Here is an 18,491-nt window from a genome sequence, read left to right as displayed (position 1 = left end):
AGTCTTCCAGCAGCTGCTGCCGCTCAGCCTTCTGCCGCTCCAGCTCCTTCTCCAGCTCTTGAAGCTGGGATCGAGAGGAGTGCAGCGCCTCCTGCAGGCGGTCCATTTCCTGGGAGTGTCCTGATGAGCAGGACAAATGGGTATTTACATCACGGCCTAAAGCTCAGTAGAAAGTCAAAACCCAAACACACGTGAGGCCAGGGGAAGGAGGGCCATGTGTGGGTGTGCAGTCTGGCTTAGGGGACCCCACAGGTGTCTGACCCTCTGTTTAAGCATCCCTGCTCTTGCTCGCTCAACTGTCCACCCGCAGTCTTATCAAAGACCAGCACTGATTTCTCTTTTTTTATTTTTTTTTAATTTAAATTAGAAACAAGCTTGCTTCACATGTCAATCCCAGCTTCCTCTTCCTCCCCTCCTCCCTCGCCCTCCCCACCAGGCCCCCAGTCCCCCACTCAATCTCCACTCTGATCCCCAGGGAGGGTGAGCCCCTCCACGGTGGATCTCCAGAGTCTGTCATTTCATCCAGGGCAGGGCCTAGGCCCTCCCACAAGAGTCCAGGCTGAGAGCGCATCCCACAATGTGGGATGGGCACTCAAAGTCTATTTGTACGCCAGGGATAAATACTACCCAAGGCTCCATAGATTACCTAGGCCTCCTAACTGACAACCACATTCAGAGAGTCTGGGTCAGTCCCATGCTTTCTACACAGCCGTCAATCTGGGGTCCAAGAGCTCCCCAGCACTGATTTCTTTTTTATGGCTTTTAGAATATATTCTTGTCATCAATTTGAAAATTGGAACATTTGGTGCTTTCTGACCATGTGACATCTCTCCGATCAAAACTCCTTGAAGACTATCTATGGGGACTCTCCGTATGAGACTAGTGCTTGGGTATAAGTGTACGCATTCGAGTGTCTTACTATTTCTCACCAGTGAGGCTGTTCTCCCTCCCAGAATGTACTGGTAAGTTAACCTCTGGCCTCCCCCTCATCCATCAGCCTTAACGATCTTCCCCAGCAGGGGCCTCGCATCTCAGGTCTTCTCGTTCTGGAGTAACTACCTTAGAAACATCTCTTCTTGCCTTTGCTTCTACAAGGATTCCTTCATCCTTTCATATATTGCTCTTAGCCTTTTAATGGCTGTTCAATAGATATTTGTAAATAAAAATAATGTGTTACTACTAGTCATACATGGATTTAATCAAGTCAATTAATACTAAAGTAATTTGCCTCCCAGGCCACATGGGAGATGATGCCCACTTATAGAAGACCCTTAAGTAGGGTTGGGACAGTTCTAGAGGACATGGCACCATAGGAGGACTGCCAGAGAGCAGCCTGAGTGATGGGTGCAGGGGGATGGCAGAGGAACGGCACCACAGGACACAGACAGCTGCCCACAGCTGCTCTTGTCTGGAGGTGCATGGGAAAATACAGACTCGAATGTTTCCTGCTGTCCTGGATCCCAATTGCTGTGAGCAGGCAGAAGTGGGCAGATTCCAAACTGACGTGACAGCTAGATAGGTAGCCAGTTGGATGGAAGTGGGTGGGATTTCAGAAGGGATGGGCTTCCTAGAGCCATTCAGTTCTGGAACCTGGCAGCCTGAAGGCCAGGGTTGGGATTACTGAGAGCAGTGGTTCTCATCCTTCCTAATGCTCTGACCCTGTAATACAGTTCCTCATGTTGTGGTGACCCTCCAACCATAGAATGATTTTTGTTGTTACTTCATAAGTGTAATTTTGCTACTGTTAGCTACTGTTATGAGTCACAATGAAATGTCTGTTTTCTGATGGTCTTAGGTGACCCCTGTGAAAGGGCAGTTCCACCTGCAAAAGAATGACAGACCCACAGGTTGAGAACCCCTGTTCTAGGGAATAGCCCTTTGTAGACTGATTAACAATGTAAATCTTGGACTGGTAAATCTGGGTAGCTGTTACATCAGCCTTCATTTTGCTTTTCCAATTGGCTGGCGACTGTCATGGCCACGGTAGAAACAGACTAGGAGGAACTGTAGTTTGTGATTTTGCACAACCTACCTCTGGAAGCCTGACTGAGCTGAGCCTGCAGGCTTTGGTTTTCTTCCCTTAGGGCTCTGTTCTCATTGTAGAGCTGAGGCACAGACTCCAGGCCCTGACTGTAGAAGTGGGAGGTGGAGCCTGTCCCAGAAAACACACGTAAGTCCCATGTAACAGATGCTTCCCATTCCCTCAAAGATCTGCCGTCCTGGCCCAGCAGAGATCTCTGCCCCGAGGCTCTGCACACTGCTGGTGCTGGGTGCTGTGTGTCCTTCTCAGAGCTTGCAATTTTTGTGTGTACCTAGCACATGCAGGCACGGTGCTTGTGCAGGAGGCCACTTCTCTGTATCCAGCTGTGGCTGCTGTGTGGAAGGGCTGATTGCATGCATGAAGGGTGACCTTCAAATGACAACATGAGGGCGGGGCAGAGGTGGGGACTCATGGCCTCCTAAGCAAAGTGGGTGGGGTGGGTCTTCAACAACCTGGTTCTAGTGCTTACCAACCACAAGGACACAGAGAACCAGCCAGCTACATGTAAGATTAAGGACAAGAGGCCAGGTCTTGGCCTGAGGAAAGTTGGTCTCTAAGCTCAGATGCATCCTACATACAGTGACAATCAAGTGAAGTAAAGAGTCTCAGAGGGCTTTGGGAACTGTGAGCCTCTGCCTAGGGACTATTCTTCAGTCAAGACACAGGCTGGGCCTTGCCTACCACTTTCCCGGGCAGTGGAGCTGAGCCTGTGCTGCAGCTGCTCCCGAAGCCGGTCGTTGACACAGATGGACTCCTCCAGGCGCTGGCGCAGGCTCCGGATCTCACTGAGATGCTCTTCCAACAGGTCGGCCCCTGCAGTCATCCCAAGACATGGCAGAAGCTAGAAGGCTGGTTGCTAGGGTGGGTGGGCCCTGCTGGTGCACACACAGCCTGACCCTAATGCCACCTTCCTTCTGCTCTCTGTGTCCTTTCACACGGGCAACTGCACTTAAGGAGAAGGGAGGTCTGCGAGCATAGGGCAGGCCCTTGCTACACGGGCCTCCATCTACAGACAAAGGGAGCTACGTGTCACTTAGAAATAAATGACAGCTCTGGAGCCCAACTGCCACCTGGCAGGCATGTCCACATCTTGGGTGTGGTTGTGGGGAGTGACAGAGAAGACTTTACTGCCTTTTGTCCAGTCCCTTTATTCTTTTTTTTTTTTTTTTTTTTTTGGTTTTTCGAGACAGGGTTTCTCTGTGGCTTTGGAGGCTGTCCTGGAACTAGCTCTTATAGACCAGGCTGGCCTCGAACTCACAGAGATCCACCTGCCTCTGCCTCCCAAGTGCTGGGATTAAAGGCGTGTGCCACCAACGTCCAGCCAGTCCCTTTATTCTTACTGATATATGACTCGATAGTTTTTTTTTTTTTAGCAAAATCCATCCTTTCCTACCTAAAGAGAAGGCCTAAGGTAAAAACCGCATGTCTACCCACTGTAGCTGGGGGCTGATGCTTGATGTTTCCCTATATTCCTCTTAGTAGGTCAGGAATAAGGAGTCCCCTATGAATCTAGGACCCAGCAGGTCCCAGAAGAAGTACCTCAGGTTACAAGTGGACCCTTTCACTTCAGGTAAGAAATTCAGTTTCTTACTGTTGGAACGAAGCTACATCATGCTATTTGCCTCCTTATACACCTCCACTTTGGCTGACGGAGTTTTGTACTCAGGGCATATTTGAGGCGTGCAGAAGTTGTATCCCATCTACACATTTCCCAACTGAAGAAAGTGCCCGTTCTGTGCATCACCTGTGGGTCTGGAGTTAAGCTGGTACAGCGAGGAACCTGAGGACAGGTCCCCAGAGATGCTCCCTTTCTGAGGCCTCATCATGTCCCACTGGCCACTGCTACCCAGGTATCCAGGCTCGGGGATCCTGCCCAGCTCTATGATGCCCCTTGTAGGAGAGTGGGGCCGAGTGGGGTTGAGGTAGCGGGGAGAGCTAGCTTCTGCATGGCTGCTCAGCAGTGTCGCTGTGGAGGCAGGAGGAGCCATGCTAACACCTAGACAGAAAGAAACACAAGTGAGAAACAAACAGTATCAGAAGCAGCAAGGACAAAGAGGTCACTGAGAGGGGAGACTAGTGGTGGACACGGGGGAATGTCAGTACCCCAGTTCATCGCAGGCTATGAGTTAGATGAAGACTCAAAACCTCAAGGCCGACTTTCACCCTCTGCATTCCCTAGCATGAGACACCGGGAGGTGAAGACTAATGAAGGCTCTGAAAGATGCCCAGGTACATAGAGGAAACCCAGGGGCTCCACCTCTAGGTTCTACTGTTATCCCTCATGATAGAACCCAGGAAAGTTCTAGAAATAGGAGTCATCCCAAAGTGAGGGGTAAAGAATGCGATGGCCACACCCACAATTGGGAGTATCTGTTTGCCTGGATTTGCCATCCCCCCAAGCTAACCATTACAATCTTTCCATGCCTCCTTCGGGGAGATGGGGTATAAAATTCAGTTAGGTGTTCTCAGATTGAAAAACTAACCCCGTAAGGAAAGTTGTGATCTGGACTCCCCACACACAAGATTTGACAAATTTAAAGATCCATCAAACATGTTACAAGGAGGGTGGAGGGACCTCTTGTCTCCTAGGATGATGCTTTTAGAGACCCTGTAAAGCCACAGGCCTCTCCTTGAGCCCCTTAATCAGAGGCAAGTGACGCTCTGCGTAGGCTGTTTCTGGCCTATCTAGGCAGTGTCTGAAAGAGTTGAGACTTCTGCTTCTGTCTGTTAAAGCCCAGAGTAGGAAGGGGGTGCAAAGAGAAACACAGAGCCGCAGCTGAGACCACGTGGAAGGTTGGTTTCTTCCAATGATTATTAATGTGGGCAAAACAGACAGGCAGCTCCCTCTCAGCAAACAGGAATTAGTCCATCATTCCTCCAATCCATTCAGACTCTGGGCAAGAACTAGTACAATGGCCACTGACCAATTTTTATCCTCAGACATACCTAGTTCACAAATTGGGCTACATGCTAAAATCACCTGAGGAAATGTACACACACACACACACACACACACACACACCCCTGGGATACCATAGATTTTTGCCTTAATAGGCACAGATAGGCTAAGACAAACCCATTTTGTGCACAGGGTTCTCCTTCTATTCTTTCCTTTCATATGATCTGTTGATAACCATGAAAAGATAAAGGAAAAGGATGGAGGGAAGGGAATGGAAGCCATAAAACGTCACACCATTTTGACATGGGGCATATTTTTTGCGTCAGAACTGCTGGTGGAACAGTTTTAGGTACTAGCCTATCTGCTGGTCTCTAAAGAGAGTAGCTGTAAAAAATCATCAGAGTGTTGCCACTAGGTTCAACTCAAAGCTCAAGGAGCAGGGCATCTGTATGCTAGTACAAAGGTATGGGAGGACCACACACCAGAGGCAGAAGACAGGTTCCCAGCCCACCTCTTCCACTGGGAAGTTGCCTTGAGTCTTTGCTGCCTGCTCTAACCTCATCAACTATAGAGGACTCTTGGGAGGCTCTGACAAGGCCATGGGCATGTTGGGTAAGCCCTACACTGATGATGTTCTGGAGAAAGCTAATAGTAGAACATGTATTCCCCTAGATTTCATAGCCTACAGAGTCAGCAAACTCCTGAAGTCATGGTCCAGTGGATTCTGTAAATCAAGCTGGGTGCACACGAGACAAACTATCCATTTTTGGGATTGATCCCCTCCCCAAAAGGCTGATTCAAATGCCCTCAGGGCCTTTGCAGATAGAGACGCTTGGCTATGATCTGTGGTCAGTAAATACTCTAGGTGTGGAGAATCTTGCTGTTAATCTCTGGTTCACTCAAGCTCTGTTACAGGCATAGAATGTGACTCCAGTGTAATTCTCAAACCCTTTCTAGTTGTCTTTAAAAATCATTACTACAAAGTAGTGCTTTTTTTTTTTCTACACCTAAAGTGATTACATGCATAAAACCTTCCAATGAGGCACACAGCGGATCCTTTTCTATGGGACCAGGGGACAGAATTCACAACAGTTGTTTGTCACGGCCTGTGGTTATAGCTCTATCCATCTACATGTTCTGTTCCCTGTCTGGGGGCAGAATGAACCTTGAACAATAAGAAAGGGGGGCTCTAGCCTGCTCTGCTTCTGAATGTTGACATCAACCTTTACATCCTAAGCTGAAGATGTCAGGTACTCGGCTTCACTCCGTGCAGTCTGCAGTAAGAGACAGAGCAACCCCACAGAGCAGTCCATGCGTGTGGCCATGCTTTTAACAGTTATGTCACCCTTCGAGGGCAAAGCACACCTTCTTTATCCTGCCTGCCATAAAGCATTTGCCAGATTGCCAGGGATGCACACTAAGCCTAACTCTGTTGGCAGTCTGTGACCACCAGGCTCTAAGTCTCTGAATCCCTCCTGTGGCCGATGGGGCACAGCCCAGAGACAGCAGCAGACGTGTTTCAGACAAGGAGCAAGCGAGCCTTCCCTCCATCTGCCACATGTGACACGTGCCTAGCTTTCCCGTCACCCCCATCAAGCCAGAGCCATGCAGAGCAGCAGCGTGTCAGCCCGCCACGTGTAAGCACACCAAGGCAGCAGAGCTCACTTTCTCCCAGCTGCTTCTGCAGCATCTGCAGCTCCTGTTGAGCCTCAGCCAAGGACACCACCGGTGTCTCACAGCAACCAAGAGGGGGCGGGTCAGAGGGCCTGAAAGGCAGGAAGCTGGGTGGAGTTGAGTGCTTTGGTGCCTGGAAAAGGCTAGCTGGCTTGGGTATGGAGTGAAAATGAAAGCCTAGAAATGAAGAGTTAGGGAGAAAGGAGACATCATTAGAGTGAAAGCAGGAGAAAAAACAGAGGAGGTAGATCATTCCCTGATCAGATGTGGGCCTGTCAAGTGGCCAGCACCTAACGTGGTACAGGCTAAGTCAACAAGGCTGAATGCTACTCCTGAGAATGACCTGCAGTCCTGCAGGTCTCTCCTCCTTATCCATTTGCCAGGCTTGCCTGCATATATATCCTCTGCTCAGCATGCAGGCAATTGGCTACAGAGGCAAGATGGCATCATGACAGCCCTACTCCACCAGGATGGCTATGCTTACTTCCTCAAAGGCCCAAGGATGCTGGTCCTAGCATGCACCAGCCCTTCTCTCTGAGAAGACTGTCTACTCATCCACAACTCCCTTTGTGGCTGTGTTAGGATCACCCTGAGGAGGGCAGGCTAGACCAGGTATTACTAGTAGGTACAATGTGGGACTCTGGTGGGAGCAAACTTCAGAAATCCAAAGCAATGTATTCATTCACATGATGAGAAACAGCCATGGTAGTGTGGCTGAGATAGTGGCTTGCAAACCTCTGAGAAAACTATTTCATATTTTTATTAGCTAATATTACTGTATAGAAGAATGGGCTTCATTGATATATATATATATGTATATATATGTATATATATATATATATGATGTACTTTGATAGTATTTTCCCAGGGGGCTACAGTCTTGTTTGTCTTCCTTCCATTTTCCAAACCCTTCTTCTTTTAAGGCCCTACCCCTCTTTTTTCTCCTTTTCTTTCTTCCCTGTCCCTTGACAGGATCTCGCTACGCAGCACTGACTAGCCTCAGGTGCTGGGTTAAAGGTGTGTACCACCAACTCAGTATACACACACTGCCTTAGTGCATAGGAGTAGAATGATAAACTCTTTGAGTAGGACATGGAAGCTTAATTTAAAAGTCTTTCCCCGCAGTGATCCATGAAGCCCATGTTCAGCCAAACCTTTAGAAACACCTGTTGCTTTTTTCCAGTGGGGAGCAGAGCAGAAATCAATGCCATCCTGTAGGAGGTCTTACGTAGAAGACGTGACTACGTCTACAATACATCATTGGTCCCATGGTGCTGATACTGCATCAGAGTGATACTGCAGACACCCACACTGCCTAGAGACATAGCCCAGGCATCTTTTAGGAAGGCACTGTGATGTTAAAACCCCTGACCTCAGGCTCTGTTTGAGCTGAAAGCATTTAGGCAGGTTATCTGTGCTCTGGGTGAGTAGACCATCCTTTATGAGCTCTTATTCCAGCTGCTGCCCGCCCAGACCCAGAACCACTGAGTCCAGGCTCAGATAGAGAAAGAAAGGGTACATAGCCCCTCTTCCTTAAGACTGGGGTTGAACTGCCCTTGGGATGAGTGAAGGTGGCAGAAACTAGGACTGCGATTTTGAGGAATCAGACCTCATGACACACTACATGAAGGTAGCCAGCCATAGAGGAAGGCAGGAGGTGGGACTGGCTTTTCTCTGCCATCTCTGAAGTGATCAATGAAACCACTGACAGCTATGCTGAGACATGAAAGTGAATGCTCCCCTCTCATTGTCTCCGGGATCTGCACCGTGTACATATCATGGACTACCAAGCCATTCACAAATCCACTGATGGTAATATAAAAGAAGCGGCACTTAGCTATGATGTTAGCTGCATCACCTACGGAAAGAGGTGGTGGCACGAGTGGGGTTAATAAATGTGAGTTTCTTTCTGTTCTTTGGCTATTGTAATCCTATAAAAATGTTTGCTCCTGCCCCCCAGCGTGAGTTAGAGAAAGAAATGAAGATGCTTATTAAAAGGGATTAATCAACTGTTGATCCAAACTGGTTCATAGATCAAAGCGTGCTGCAGATTGCTTGTTAGAAATCAGACAGAGATGGTGAATGAGAATGGCCTCCTGATGTGTCTGGGATGTAATGGACTTAGGCTTCTAACAGTTTCCACCCTTATCCCTGAAGGAAAGCCAAGCAGGCATCTGAGAGAGAGAAGAAGCTCCTGCCCCACTGGCTGTTGCATACCTGAGTGGGCCTGGCGGGCCTCCTTGGGGATGCTCTGGGGAGTTGGCAAGATGATGGGGCTGTTGCTGGACTCGACCTGAAGCCCCTGAGACGCACTGGTTGCTGATGGTTTAGAAGACAACACAGCAGAACGACTCAAATGATGGATGGACTCTACAAAACCCATGAATGAAAGAGAATGCATGATGTTCTATGGAGAGCTGGAACCCAGGCCTTACATTATCCAGGAGTACCAGGGCCAGAGGCTGGCTGTCATAAATTGCCCTAAGGACAAGGACCATTTGCAGCATTCATTTTCTTACTTTTAGATAGCTCCTTCAGTAAGGGAACCACCCTTTGGGTGACAGAAGGAGTGGAGAACCTGGAAATCCTGAAGGAGAACACGTGGATGACCACAGATACTCAGGGGCCACTGTGCAGAAACTGTGAGGACACGAGGCATTCTACCTCAAGGAAGGAGGTCTATCGGACAGATTCAGTGAGCAGTAAAGTTTGGTCACCATCCTCTCACCCGGGATGACAGGTCACCATGTGCATGATGGCAGAACTCGGAGTGACACAATTACTTATAAAGTCAGCAATAGAGCAAGGAGCTAACCAATGGGAGCCTGGGCTTGGGACTTGGTCCCAGAGCCGTGTTCTGTTCAGTATGACACACCCAAGTGGACTATAAGGCCTGGATCCCAAGGTCTCCTCTCAGTCTAGACAGAGGAGGTGCCACTCTGACGGCAGAGGCTACCTGAGTGACCGGGTGAAGGCTTCTTCTCTTCATAGAGTGTGTACTCGCTGGCTACGTCCATGTCAGAGCAGGCCTCAATCTCGTCAGACAGTAAGGACGTACTGCTGGCAGAGCGGTGGGAATCTGACAAGGCGTGGCTGCTGGGGGGCGAGAGAGACCGGGTGTCCAGCTTGGCCTGCAGGACTTCAATCACTTTCTCCTTCTCCTGTAGCTCCCTGCTGAGCCTGGTGGGGAGCAGAGCAGACCACAGGTGAAGCCAAGGTCACCCAGACCTCACTTGTCCTCACTAAAGCCCACAGGGAAACCCACGTAAGCAAAGGGCACCATTCCGTATAAATGTAAGAAGGACACATCTCTAGGTACGTGTGGCGTAAACAGATAGACAACAGTGGCCACTCAGTGCACAGGCCACATGCTGACAACAGCAGAGGCACAGCCTGTCCTTTAAGGCATGGCTACTTAATGGGTGGCCCCCAAAACAGCAGCCGTCTGAGGACTATTAGCATCTCCAACAGATATAAACATGAAAAGGAAGCCTTGAAAAATGTGGAACAAACGTCCCAACATCCGAAACTACGGTAAGTGGAGTTATCCAGCTGACGTAAGTGTAGGCCCTTTATGTGTGTATGATAGATGACCAACAAAACCAAAAAGAACCACGAACACCGTGTCCTTCACCACAAATAATCTGAGGGGCACTTACATGATTTGAGGCACAAACATGACAAAAAGAGCTCAAGCCAGTGGCCATAAATGACCCTGAGGCAGTGTCTTCATGAGCACTACAGACTGAATATTCCCCCTAAGTTGTTGCCTTCCAGGGACCCCCACCATCTCTACCCCTTTCTCTACATATAGTCAAAGGATTCTTTTTTTCTCCAGGGACATTAAGTGACTGCTGAGCTAGCTGTCAATAAAGTCTAGGGCAGGCCAACCTTGCAGGAAGCTCATGGTGTGGGAGGTGCAGAGAAGGGGAGGAGACTCTTGAGACACACGTGGTTCATTCGTGAGTCAGGACTGCCTCTAGCTTACCATCCCCGAAGCACTACTGTGGCAATGACTCATATCAAAAGAAAAGGAAGAATTTGGATAAAACAGTAAGTGTTCAACAAACAAATGAATTAATCTCATTCCGTCTTCCCTCCTGGCCTGTGAACTCGGGGTTACCCTGTCTGTGTCCCCTTACCAAACTGTCTTCTGAATTACCTGAGGGCCAGCGGCTCAAGCCCAGCTTCTTCTTTCTCACTTTTATGATCCTCTGAAAATCAAATTCAGAAAGAAACAGAAGTTAAACAGGTCCCATGTCACATATTAGAAAGCATGGGTCCCACTAGAACACAGAACTGTGATTATGCCACACATAGGTTCAGGAAAATTGTTTTGATTGCTCAAGGAGTGTGTGTGTGTGCGCGTGTGCGTGTGTGTCTCTATGTGTGTGCCTCTTTATATGTGTGTGTCTCTGTGTGTGTGTGCATGTATGTATGTCTTTGTATTTGTGTCTCTCTGTGTGTGTATGCCTCTGTGTGTGTGCATGTATGTATGCCTTTGTATCTGTGTGTCTCTGTGGTGTGTGTGTGTGTGTGTGTGTGTGGTGTGTGTGTGTGCGTCTACCCACCCATCGTTTTCTTCCTTCTTTTTTGAGACAGTCTCTCATTAAAATTGAACTCATCAACTAAGCCAGGCTGTCTGGCCAGCAAGCCCAGGAGACCCATGTGTCTCTGGATTCTCTGGGGCTGTGATTACAAGTGTGTGTTACCATATACAGGTATTCTTATGTAGACTCTGGAGATTGAACTCAGGTCTTCTTGCTTACTGACTGAGCTGCTGCTTCCCCAGCCATAGGCTATGTCATTTTTTTTTCAACCAGCATAAATTAACTAAACAGAATGATGACTTTCATGATGAGACTTCCACAGATGTACATAAGATACTTGGATCATAAACTCCTCTGTGGCTCCCACTTGTCCTCACCGCTCCTGCTGGGCCCTCTTCTGTTCCCTAGTAACTAGCCTCCTGCTTCCATGCTCATTGTTATATCTGGCAGCTTGACTCCTGATTCCATTTGTGAGAGAAGGCCTATGAAAACCCTTCTTAAGGGAGGTGAGCAGGCAGCTCACTGAAGCTCACCAGTGAAATCACCCCTGACCTGATGCTCACAACCATGACTTCAAATGTCCAAACTGGGGCTAAAAACTGAAATACATTTAATCTCACTGATCACAAGACCCTTCCCCAGCTATTCTCTGCAACATGAGACCACCAACTCTTTCACACCAGCCTTCTTTTGTATCTGAGATGACAAGTCCCTTTTCCTGTATGTTGACCCAAATTCATAATTTTACAACTGGACCTCTTGGGTTCTGGGATTATAGGAGTGCGCCACTATGCCTAGCTCTACAGCTGTAACAACCATGCTTGGTGCTGCTCTTGGAAATCCTGACTCAGAAATGACCCTCAAGACATGAAGGGAACCTGAACTGTGGGATAAAATACTGTTGTGAAGAAATGGTAGCCACCTGAGCCTAGGACTGTGCCAGTAATCAACTTACTAGTGCTGAGTTTGCAGGTGAGTCTCTCCATCAGCTGACCCCCTTGGGCCAGTTGCTCCCGGAAGCTCTGGCCCAGGTAGTAGTCAATGTCATTGCTCCTCAGGAGGTCCTCAAAAGACTTTATTGTGTCTTTCGCATGTTGTGTGAGAAGATAACAAATGCCTCTCCCTTCTCGTATTTTTTGACGCAGATATGATAGTTCTCTGGCCTGATCCTGAATCAAAGAATCATATTTTCTAATGCAGGAAAGAGGGGAAAGGAAGAATGGAAAAAGAGTGAATTGTAAGTTATGGTGGCTTCCTCAGTGAGACCATACCTAAGGGACCCCCTGACTTAGGAATTACATTATTCATGGAAGGTGTTTAAAAGCAAATTCCACACTAAAATTCTATGGCACCAAAACATTTAGAAAGACATTGTTCTTAGCTCTTCTATTCAAAACTAACCCATAAGTTCTATGAGAGTAAAGAAAACCCCACATTTTACATTTCATACGGCTCCATATATTGTGGACACCCAGTAGATACCCTATAAATATTTATAAGTTTTTAATCCTAAGCCTATCTAGAAATTTCTCTATCTTCTATTTCAAATGCCATAGGATGCATGAATTTCTTCTATGCTCTGATTCTGTGGCAGATGGCATTTTGCAAGCATAGTAATTACAGTCTCCCATGTTATATGCTCTCCTGCAACATGGCTTTGCCCGGCCTCCATTGGCGAGAAAGGTTTATTCTCTGCATAGTTGTGTCTGGAAGACTCTGTGACCATTTTAACCTGGATAACCTGGGGGCATCACTGTTTTTCAGCTGCCTGGTGAGATGTACTTCCTGTCCTAGATACTAGCTTTCACATAGAAGCAACACTGTGAGACTATCACACCATGAGAAACCAAAGTCAGAGGAGACATTCTTGACAATAAAGCCACATGGAGAAAGGAGAAGAAGGTGCCTAGGCATGGATAAAGAATCCATGCCCACCTCAAAAGGGCCTTTCAGGTTACTCTGGCCACAGCTTCGACCAGACAGTGGCCGCATAGGAGATCCAGTCAGCCCAGAGAGCCACTAGAGGTGGTAAAGTCATCATGCTTTAGAGTGATTTATTATTAGCAGTAGAATCAGGACAGAGGCTGAGTTGGGTGTTTACTCAATGGTTTTCAGCATAAAGTATTAGTAACCCTGATAACTGAAAATAACATTGAGAGCTTAATATGTGCCAGATATTAGATGCACATGTAATAAATAGTTCAGTTAAGCCCAGTAACTGTCCTTGAGCTGGGTTCTCTCTTATCTTCACTTCATAGATAAGTAAATACATGGGGGAAGGTTAAATAGTTTGCACAGTTCATAAGTTGCAGAGCTGGGGTTTCCAGTAAGGCATCCGAGATGAGTTTCACTGCTGCCCGGTACCACTTAAACTGTCATGTTTTTAACATCTGTAACAGGACATCCCAGAGATCTGCTGCCACCATTCGATGTGGCACTGCTGGCCCTGTGTCTCCCCTCAGCTCAGCCACTATTTAAGCAGTGCCCTTCTGATTACCTGGATACATTCTCCCTTACAACTGCCAGAGCTGCTGTTCCAAGCACAGACTTAGACATCAATCAAGTGGGGGCCTGAACAGTTCCCCCCTTACCCAGGCCACGAGGCAGACCTCAGCTCCTCAGCCAGCTTCCCCTCTAGTCCAGTTTTTGGGAGCTGGGCCTCCAGCTGGGACACTCTCTGGATGAGACTCTCCAGGTCCTTTTTGGCCTGTAGCCCTGGAGGGTAAAAAGCCCCAGTGCCATCAGACAGCCACCCTTCATCTTCATCAGTGACACTGCGAGGTGAAGACCCCTCAAGGGTTGCGATGGTTCTCAGCTTCCGGGGTCTCTCCAGACTAGAGGAGTAATCACTTGTGGCCGAGAGGGACCGAACCCGGCTCCTGAGGTTCTGAATGACTTTGTTGGCATTCTGGAGCTGGGCTTTCAGATCTCTGATGTCCTTCCTCAGGATAGAGCTGTCGTCAGAATTGCCATGCACCTGGAACTCCTCCTGCCTCCCCAGTTTGTTCCCGTACGGCTTCTTCGCAGGGGGGCTGGCCAGGACGGGGTCCAGGTAGCCCTGCTCAGAGCACAGCCCCTCCATGAGCATCACGGGTCTCGGGCTATTGTGCTCCTCACACTCTGAAAGAGAGAAAGACATTTTCCTGAAGAAGAGCTGGAGGTGCTGGGGTGGCCGCTCCATAGTGGGGAGCAGGCTGGTCACAGGATCAAGTGCTGGGGTAAAACCTGGAGCAGCCTTTCGTTAGGTCTGCCTGTACGCTGGGCACTCAGGTTTAGCCTTTCTTCCTGAGCAGGCCTGTGAGCAAGGTGCAGTCACTTTTCATCTTGTTGGCTGGAGAACCCAAAAGGCTCTCCAGGAGGGGATGAAGGAGGTTCGCTAGCTAGTCACAGGCCATGCAGGACACACAGCCCTCCTGTGTCCTGTGCCCCAAACACACAAGTCAGTCAGTGCCTCCTAAGTGAGGCATTAACAAAGCCTTATACCTTTAAAATGACCTAAGGACTACAGAACACAGTGCTTCTGCAACATTCCCTAACAGTGCTATAACTTAAAATTGTTGGGTTAAAACAGGCAGTGGTGGCACATGCCTTTAATCCCAGAACTCAGGAGGGAGAGGCAGGTAGATCTCTGAATTAGAGGCCAGTCTGGTCTACAGAGCAAGTTCTAGGACAGGGTCCAAAGCTACAGAGAAACCCTATCTTGAAAAACCAAAACCAAAACCAAACCAATCCAAAACACAAACAAACAAACAAAACAAAAAAGAAACTATTGGATTGTAACAGCATGAAGAGTAGGCCTAGGAAAACAAGACCTTTCAAACAGGTCACTATATTACCACAAGCTGTACCAGGGCAGTGGCAGCCAAGGTGACAGTCATAATCACCATTTTACTAGTAAAATGTTGGTCAGGGTATTTTACTAGAATTTATTCATTTAATTGATATGAGTACCCAGTGAGTTGGACAGTTGCTTTCTTGCTATTTTAGCAGATGAAGAAACTGAGGCACAGGGAAAAAGAGAGTTTGCACCAAGCAGTCTGATCTTTGGATGCCTGTCCCTAGTTGCCCCACTGTACAGCCTCAGCTTCAAGTCTGTAGGAATGCTGTGGTTCCCCGTAGTCTTTTGTGAGTACAAAATTTTAAAAAAATCCAAACTTGAAGTTTAGGTGTACATTAAAGCCCACAGATCACTTTCCTAATAAAAAGACCTAGGTATTTTTCTATAATAGCAGTTATATTGAATTCTTTTTTATTAGCAGTGTACTAGAAGCTGTAGAAGTTCAAACTGGTTGCCTTATTTTGAAGAGTTCTCCCAAGTTCCTGTCCTTCTCTGCTCCTGGGTCTCCTTCAGTCACAATTCCCCTGCCCTATACTCATCCCGGGTGGGAGTGGCCTACGACATCCAAATGCAGCAATATGACTCCAGGGCGAGCAGGGGGCCCCTGTGTACTTACCGGGGCTGGTGGTCTCGTCACGTTCGGCTTCATTCTCACTCCGGCCACAAGTCTCATAGCCCAGGTCTTGAAGGTCCACCTGGATTTGCTTGCTGTCCTGTTTCACCAGGGATTCACCTGTGTTTGGGAATAGGCCGTGGGTGGTATAGAGTCCCACGTGTTACCCCAACCTCAATGGCACAGACCCTGGCCTTTAAGTCCAAGAAATCAGAGCCAGACTGGGGAAGAGGTTTTCTTGGACCTGATGGGAGAAGATACGGCCTGCCATAGGTTATACACACCCTCCCCACCTGGGTGAGCCCATGGTTGCCATGGAGAGGCTCTCTTCTTAAAACCGAGGCTTAGTTGAGACTAGACATGGACAAGTCAGGAATTGCATGTTGCCGTGTCAGGAAGCTCCAGTGAAATCATTAGGCCCTGTATCTATAAAGTCTTAGTTTCCATGGAGCTGAGGTGATTAAGAGTCTTTAGACATCTAGCCCTGCCCTGCCCGATAAGGCAGCACTTACCTACTATGGATATTCTTTATTTAACTAACCAAATTCAGCTCTCTAAGTTCACGTGCCTTATCAATGCAGCACTGTCCCTTGGATAGTATTGATTCTAGAGCAACAGGGAAGCTGGGAGTTTGCAGGATCTGTTATGGTGCAAAGGAGGGGAAAAACACCATGGAGAGAGCCACGCCAGCTTACTGACAGGCCTGGAAACCAGCGAGCCCAGACGGTAGTCTGTTTCAGTCCTTATTTTCCACCCTAGACTTAAAGATGTGTTTATCTTTATTTTACATGTAACGAATGTTTTGCCTATGTGGACACATGTGCATTGTGTGCATGTCTGGAGGCCAGAAGAGAGTGTTGGATGCCCTGACCTGTAGTTACAGAGAGTTGTGAGACACCTCATGGGTCCTGGAAACCAAACAGGGGTCTTCTGCAATAACAGCAACTGATCTTAAGCACTGAGTCACCTCCAGCCCCTTTGCTGTAATGTTAAAACCTTGTTTTCTTCCTTTATTATTAGTTACATCCATGTACAGGTTGAAGTAAAATATTCACACACAGTTCTAAGACTACAGTCATGACTGAAGCATTCACAGGTTGGGGTAGAGAGATAAAAGCTGGGAAACAGGTGACATCACGGGGAGAAGACACTGGTGACCATGAGCTGGTGACACTCACTGAATATGGCCCTGTACTTCTCCAGCTGGTTTGCCTGGGCAAACACGGTGGCTTCTGAGATGAGTAGTTTCTCCTGGAGGTCTTGATACCGTTGTCTGCACTGAGCCAGCTGGGAACGCAGGTGTTTGGTGGACCCTGGTAGGCTAAATTCTGGCTGGTGTCCAGAGTCTTGGGCCTGGGGTTTGTTCTCCAGCTGTGGAAGGACCCAGTACAAGGATCAGGTTACCCTCTATGTGGTGACAGCCACCTCTGTGTCTGAACGCTGTGGACTGCATGCATTCTGTGCTTGCCACAGCAGCTCTCATGCCGTTTGGCAGTTCTCTGCCTTCCAGGCAGCTCCCAGGGAGCTGGGATGACGTTATATTTATGTCTCTCTCTGCAGCACTGCAGCACAGGCCAGTCAAGTCTCCAGAACAGGCCGGAGTGAACATTTACTCAATCGCTGGCAAGGAAGAGGTGGAAATCTCCACTCCATCCTCTCTCCTTCCTGTCCTTCTCAGAGTTCTCTTTCAACGAATCTAAGGCAAAGTTCCTTCCCTCAGAAGGGTATCAGTGACCTCTCACGAGGCCATAACACAGACACTCCGGAACCTCTGAGGAAGCAGCAGCGGTAAGAAGATGGCACACCATTGGTCTGGCCTCCATCGAGACCCAGAGCATCCAACAAAAAGTCACAGTGTCTGAACATTCTCCTCCACATGCTGAGCACCTCAGCTCATAACCCACATCTAATGCAGTGTGTAGCTAGGAATTAAATGCTCGGAAACACCCATTCAAGGGTGTGGAACCCTTTCTAATAATGCTGAATGGATGCCTCTAACTACAGAGCCCTGCTTGGAGCACCAAAGCACCTCCCCCTCAGTCCTTCCTGACCCATGTGGCAGAACAGTGTAACGTAAAAACTGAAACCTCGGCCCTTCTTGGAGTTTCCCACCTTGCCCTGCCCTCACTTACTTGGTGGGTGTCCACTGAGAGGGCTGCCCCGAGACTGAGACTCTGGGGTCTGCGGCCAGGCCTCGTGGTCACATTCTCCTGCTCTTGGTGTCGATGCTTGCCAGGGGAAGGCAGGCCCGTGTTCATTCTGTCCACCTCCCTGGCCAGGCGCACGAGGAGCTCTGGCATCACTTTGCTGCTCCCCTCCGAGCTGCTCAGGACCAGCTGTTCTCTGAGGATGCTGATGATGTTGTGGGCACTCTTGAGCTTCCCCTGGACCTTTCTGAACTCAGCCTGAAGGCTGCTCTCATCCACACCCGCTTTGGCGTCCACAGTCTCCACCATCGCCTCACCCTTCTCCTTGTCTTCCTCGACCTCCCATCCGTCAGACATTGCTTCCCCCATCTGCTCTTTCAGCTCTGCATTCTCAAGGCAAAGGCTCAGCATGGTGTTCCTGCAAAGGGCATGCGGTTAGTGGCCAGGTTTGGCTCCGCCCACAGCTCTGCAGAGACCTTTTCACCCACATCTTGGTGCATGACAGACTCAGAGCCATTTGGGTGTGTAACTGAATCTCAGAGACCTGTAACACACCTCACTCATACATGAGAAGGCCCAGGGAGGGAATGGAGAAGAATGGCGTCACAACACATGCTTCCACGGCTGTTTGATGGCAGCATTATTAAAAGATCACAAAATAGACCCCTGTCTATATTTCTTTACTTAGTCACACAGTTTCACATGGTTTAAGATTCATGACCTCTGGAA

General features: G+C 48.5%; 1 protein-coding gene across 11 annotated transcripts in view; it reads right to left on the bottom strand.

Moving 5' to 3' along the window:
- LOC101838805 (myomegalin) overlaps positions 1 to 18,491 on the bottom strand; it is a 188,589-nt gene that overhangs the window by 12,507 nt on the left and 157,591 nt on the right. For 9 of the 11 annotated variants that reach the window (XR_001197344.3, XM_021235421.2, XM_021235422.2 and 6 more), the window contains 13 exons: positions 17,748 to 18,180; positions 16,794 to 16,986; positions 15,619 to 15,735; positions 13,756 to 14,284; positions 12,120 to 12,355; positions 10,777 to 10,828; positions 9,571 to 9,794; positions 8,832 to 8,984; positions 6,606 to 6,791; positions 3,786 to 4,037; positions 2,723 to 2,854; positions 2,033 to 2,152; positions 1 to 120 (listed from right to left, as the gene is read on the bottom strand). The exon at positions 1 to 120 is cut by the window's left edge and continues 70 nt beyond it. Coding sequence is in view for 10 of the 11 variants with exons in the window: in XM_021235421.2 (XP_021091080.2) it covers positions 1 to 120; positions 2,033 to 2,152; positions 2,723 to 2,854; positions 3,786 to 4,037; positions 6,606 to 6,791; positions 8,832 to 8,984; positions 9,571 to 9,794; positions 10,777 to 10,828; positions 12,120 to 12,355; positions 13,756 to 14,284; positions 15,619 to 15,735; positions 16,794 to 16,986; positions 17,748 to 18,180 (2,747 nt within the window). In the remaining variant the exon portion in view is untranslated. The remainder of the gene's footprint in view (positions 121 to 2,032; positions 2,153 to 2,722; positions 2,855 to 3,785; positions 4,038 to 6,605; positions 6,792 to 8,831; positions 8,985 to 9,570; positions 9,795 to 10,776; positions 10,829 to 12,119; positions 12,356 to 13,755; positions 14,285 to 15,618; positions 15,736 to 16,793; positions 16,987 to 17,747; positions 18,181 to 18,491) is intronic. The other 2 variants (XM_013123790.3, XM_040752165.1) reach the window with 1 other exon arrangement.

The sequence above is a fragment of the Mesocricetus auratus genome, unplaced genomic scaffold, assembly GCF_017639785.1.
Source record: "Mesocricetus auratus isolate SY011 unplaced genomic scaffold, BCM_Maur_2.0 Super-Scaffold_100009, whole genome shotgun sequence".
Taxonomy (NCBI): Eukaryota; Metazoa; Chordata; class Mammalia; order Rodentia; family Cricetidae; genus Mesocricetus; species Mesocricetus auratus.
Note: the sequence above shows the minus strand (reverse complement) of the source record. Positions and strands in the feature narration are given on the sequence as shown.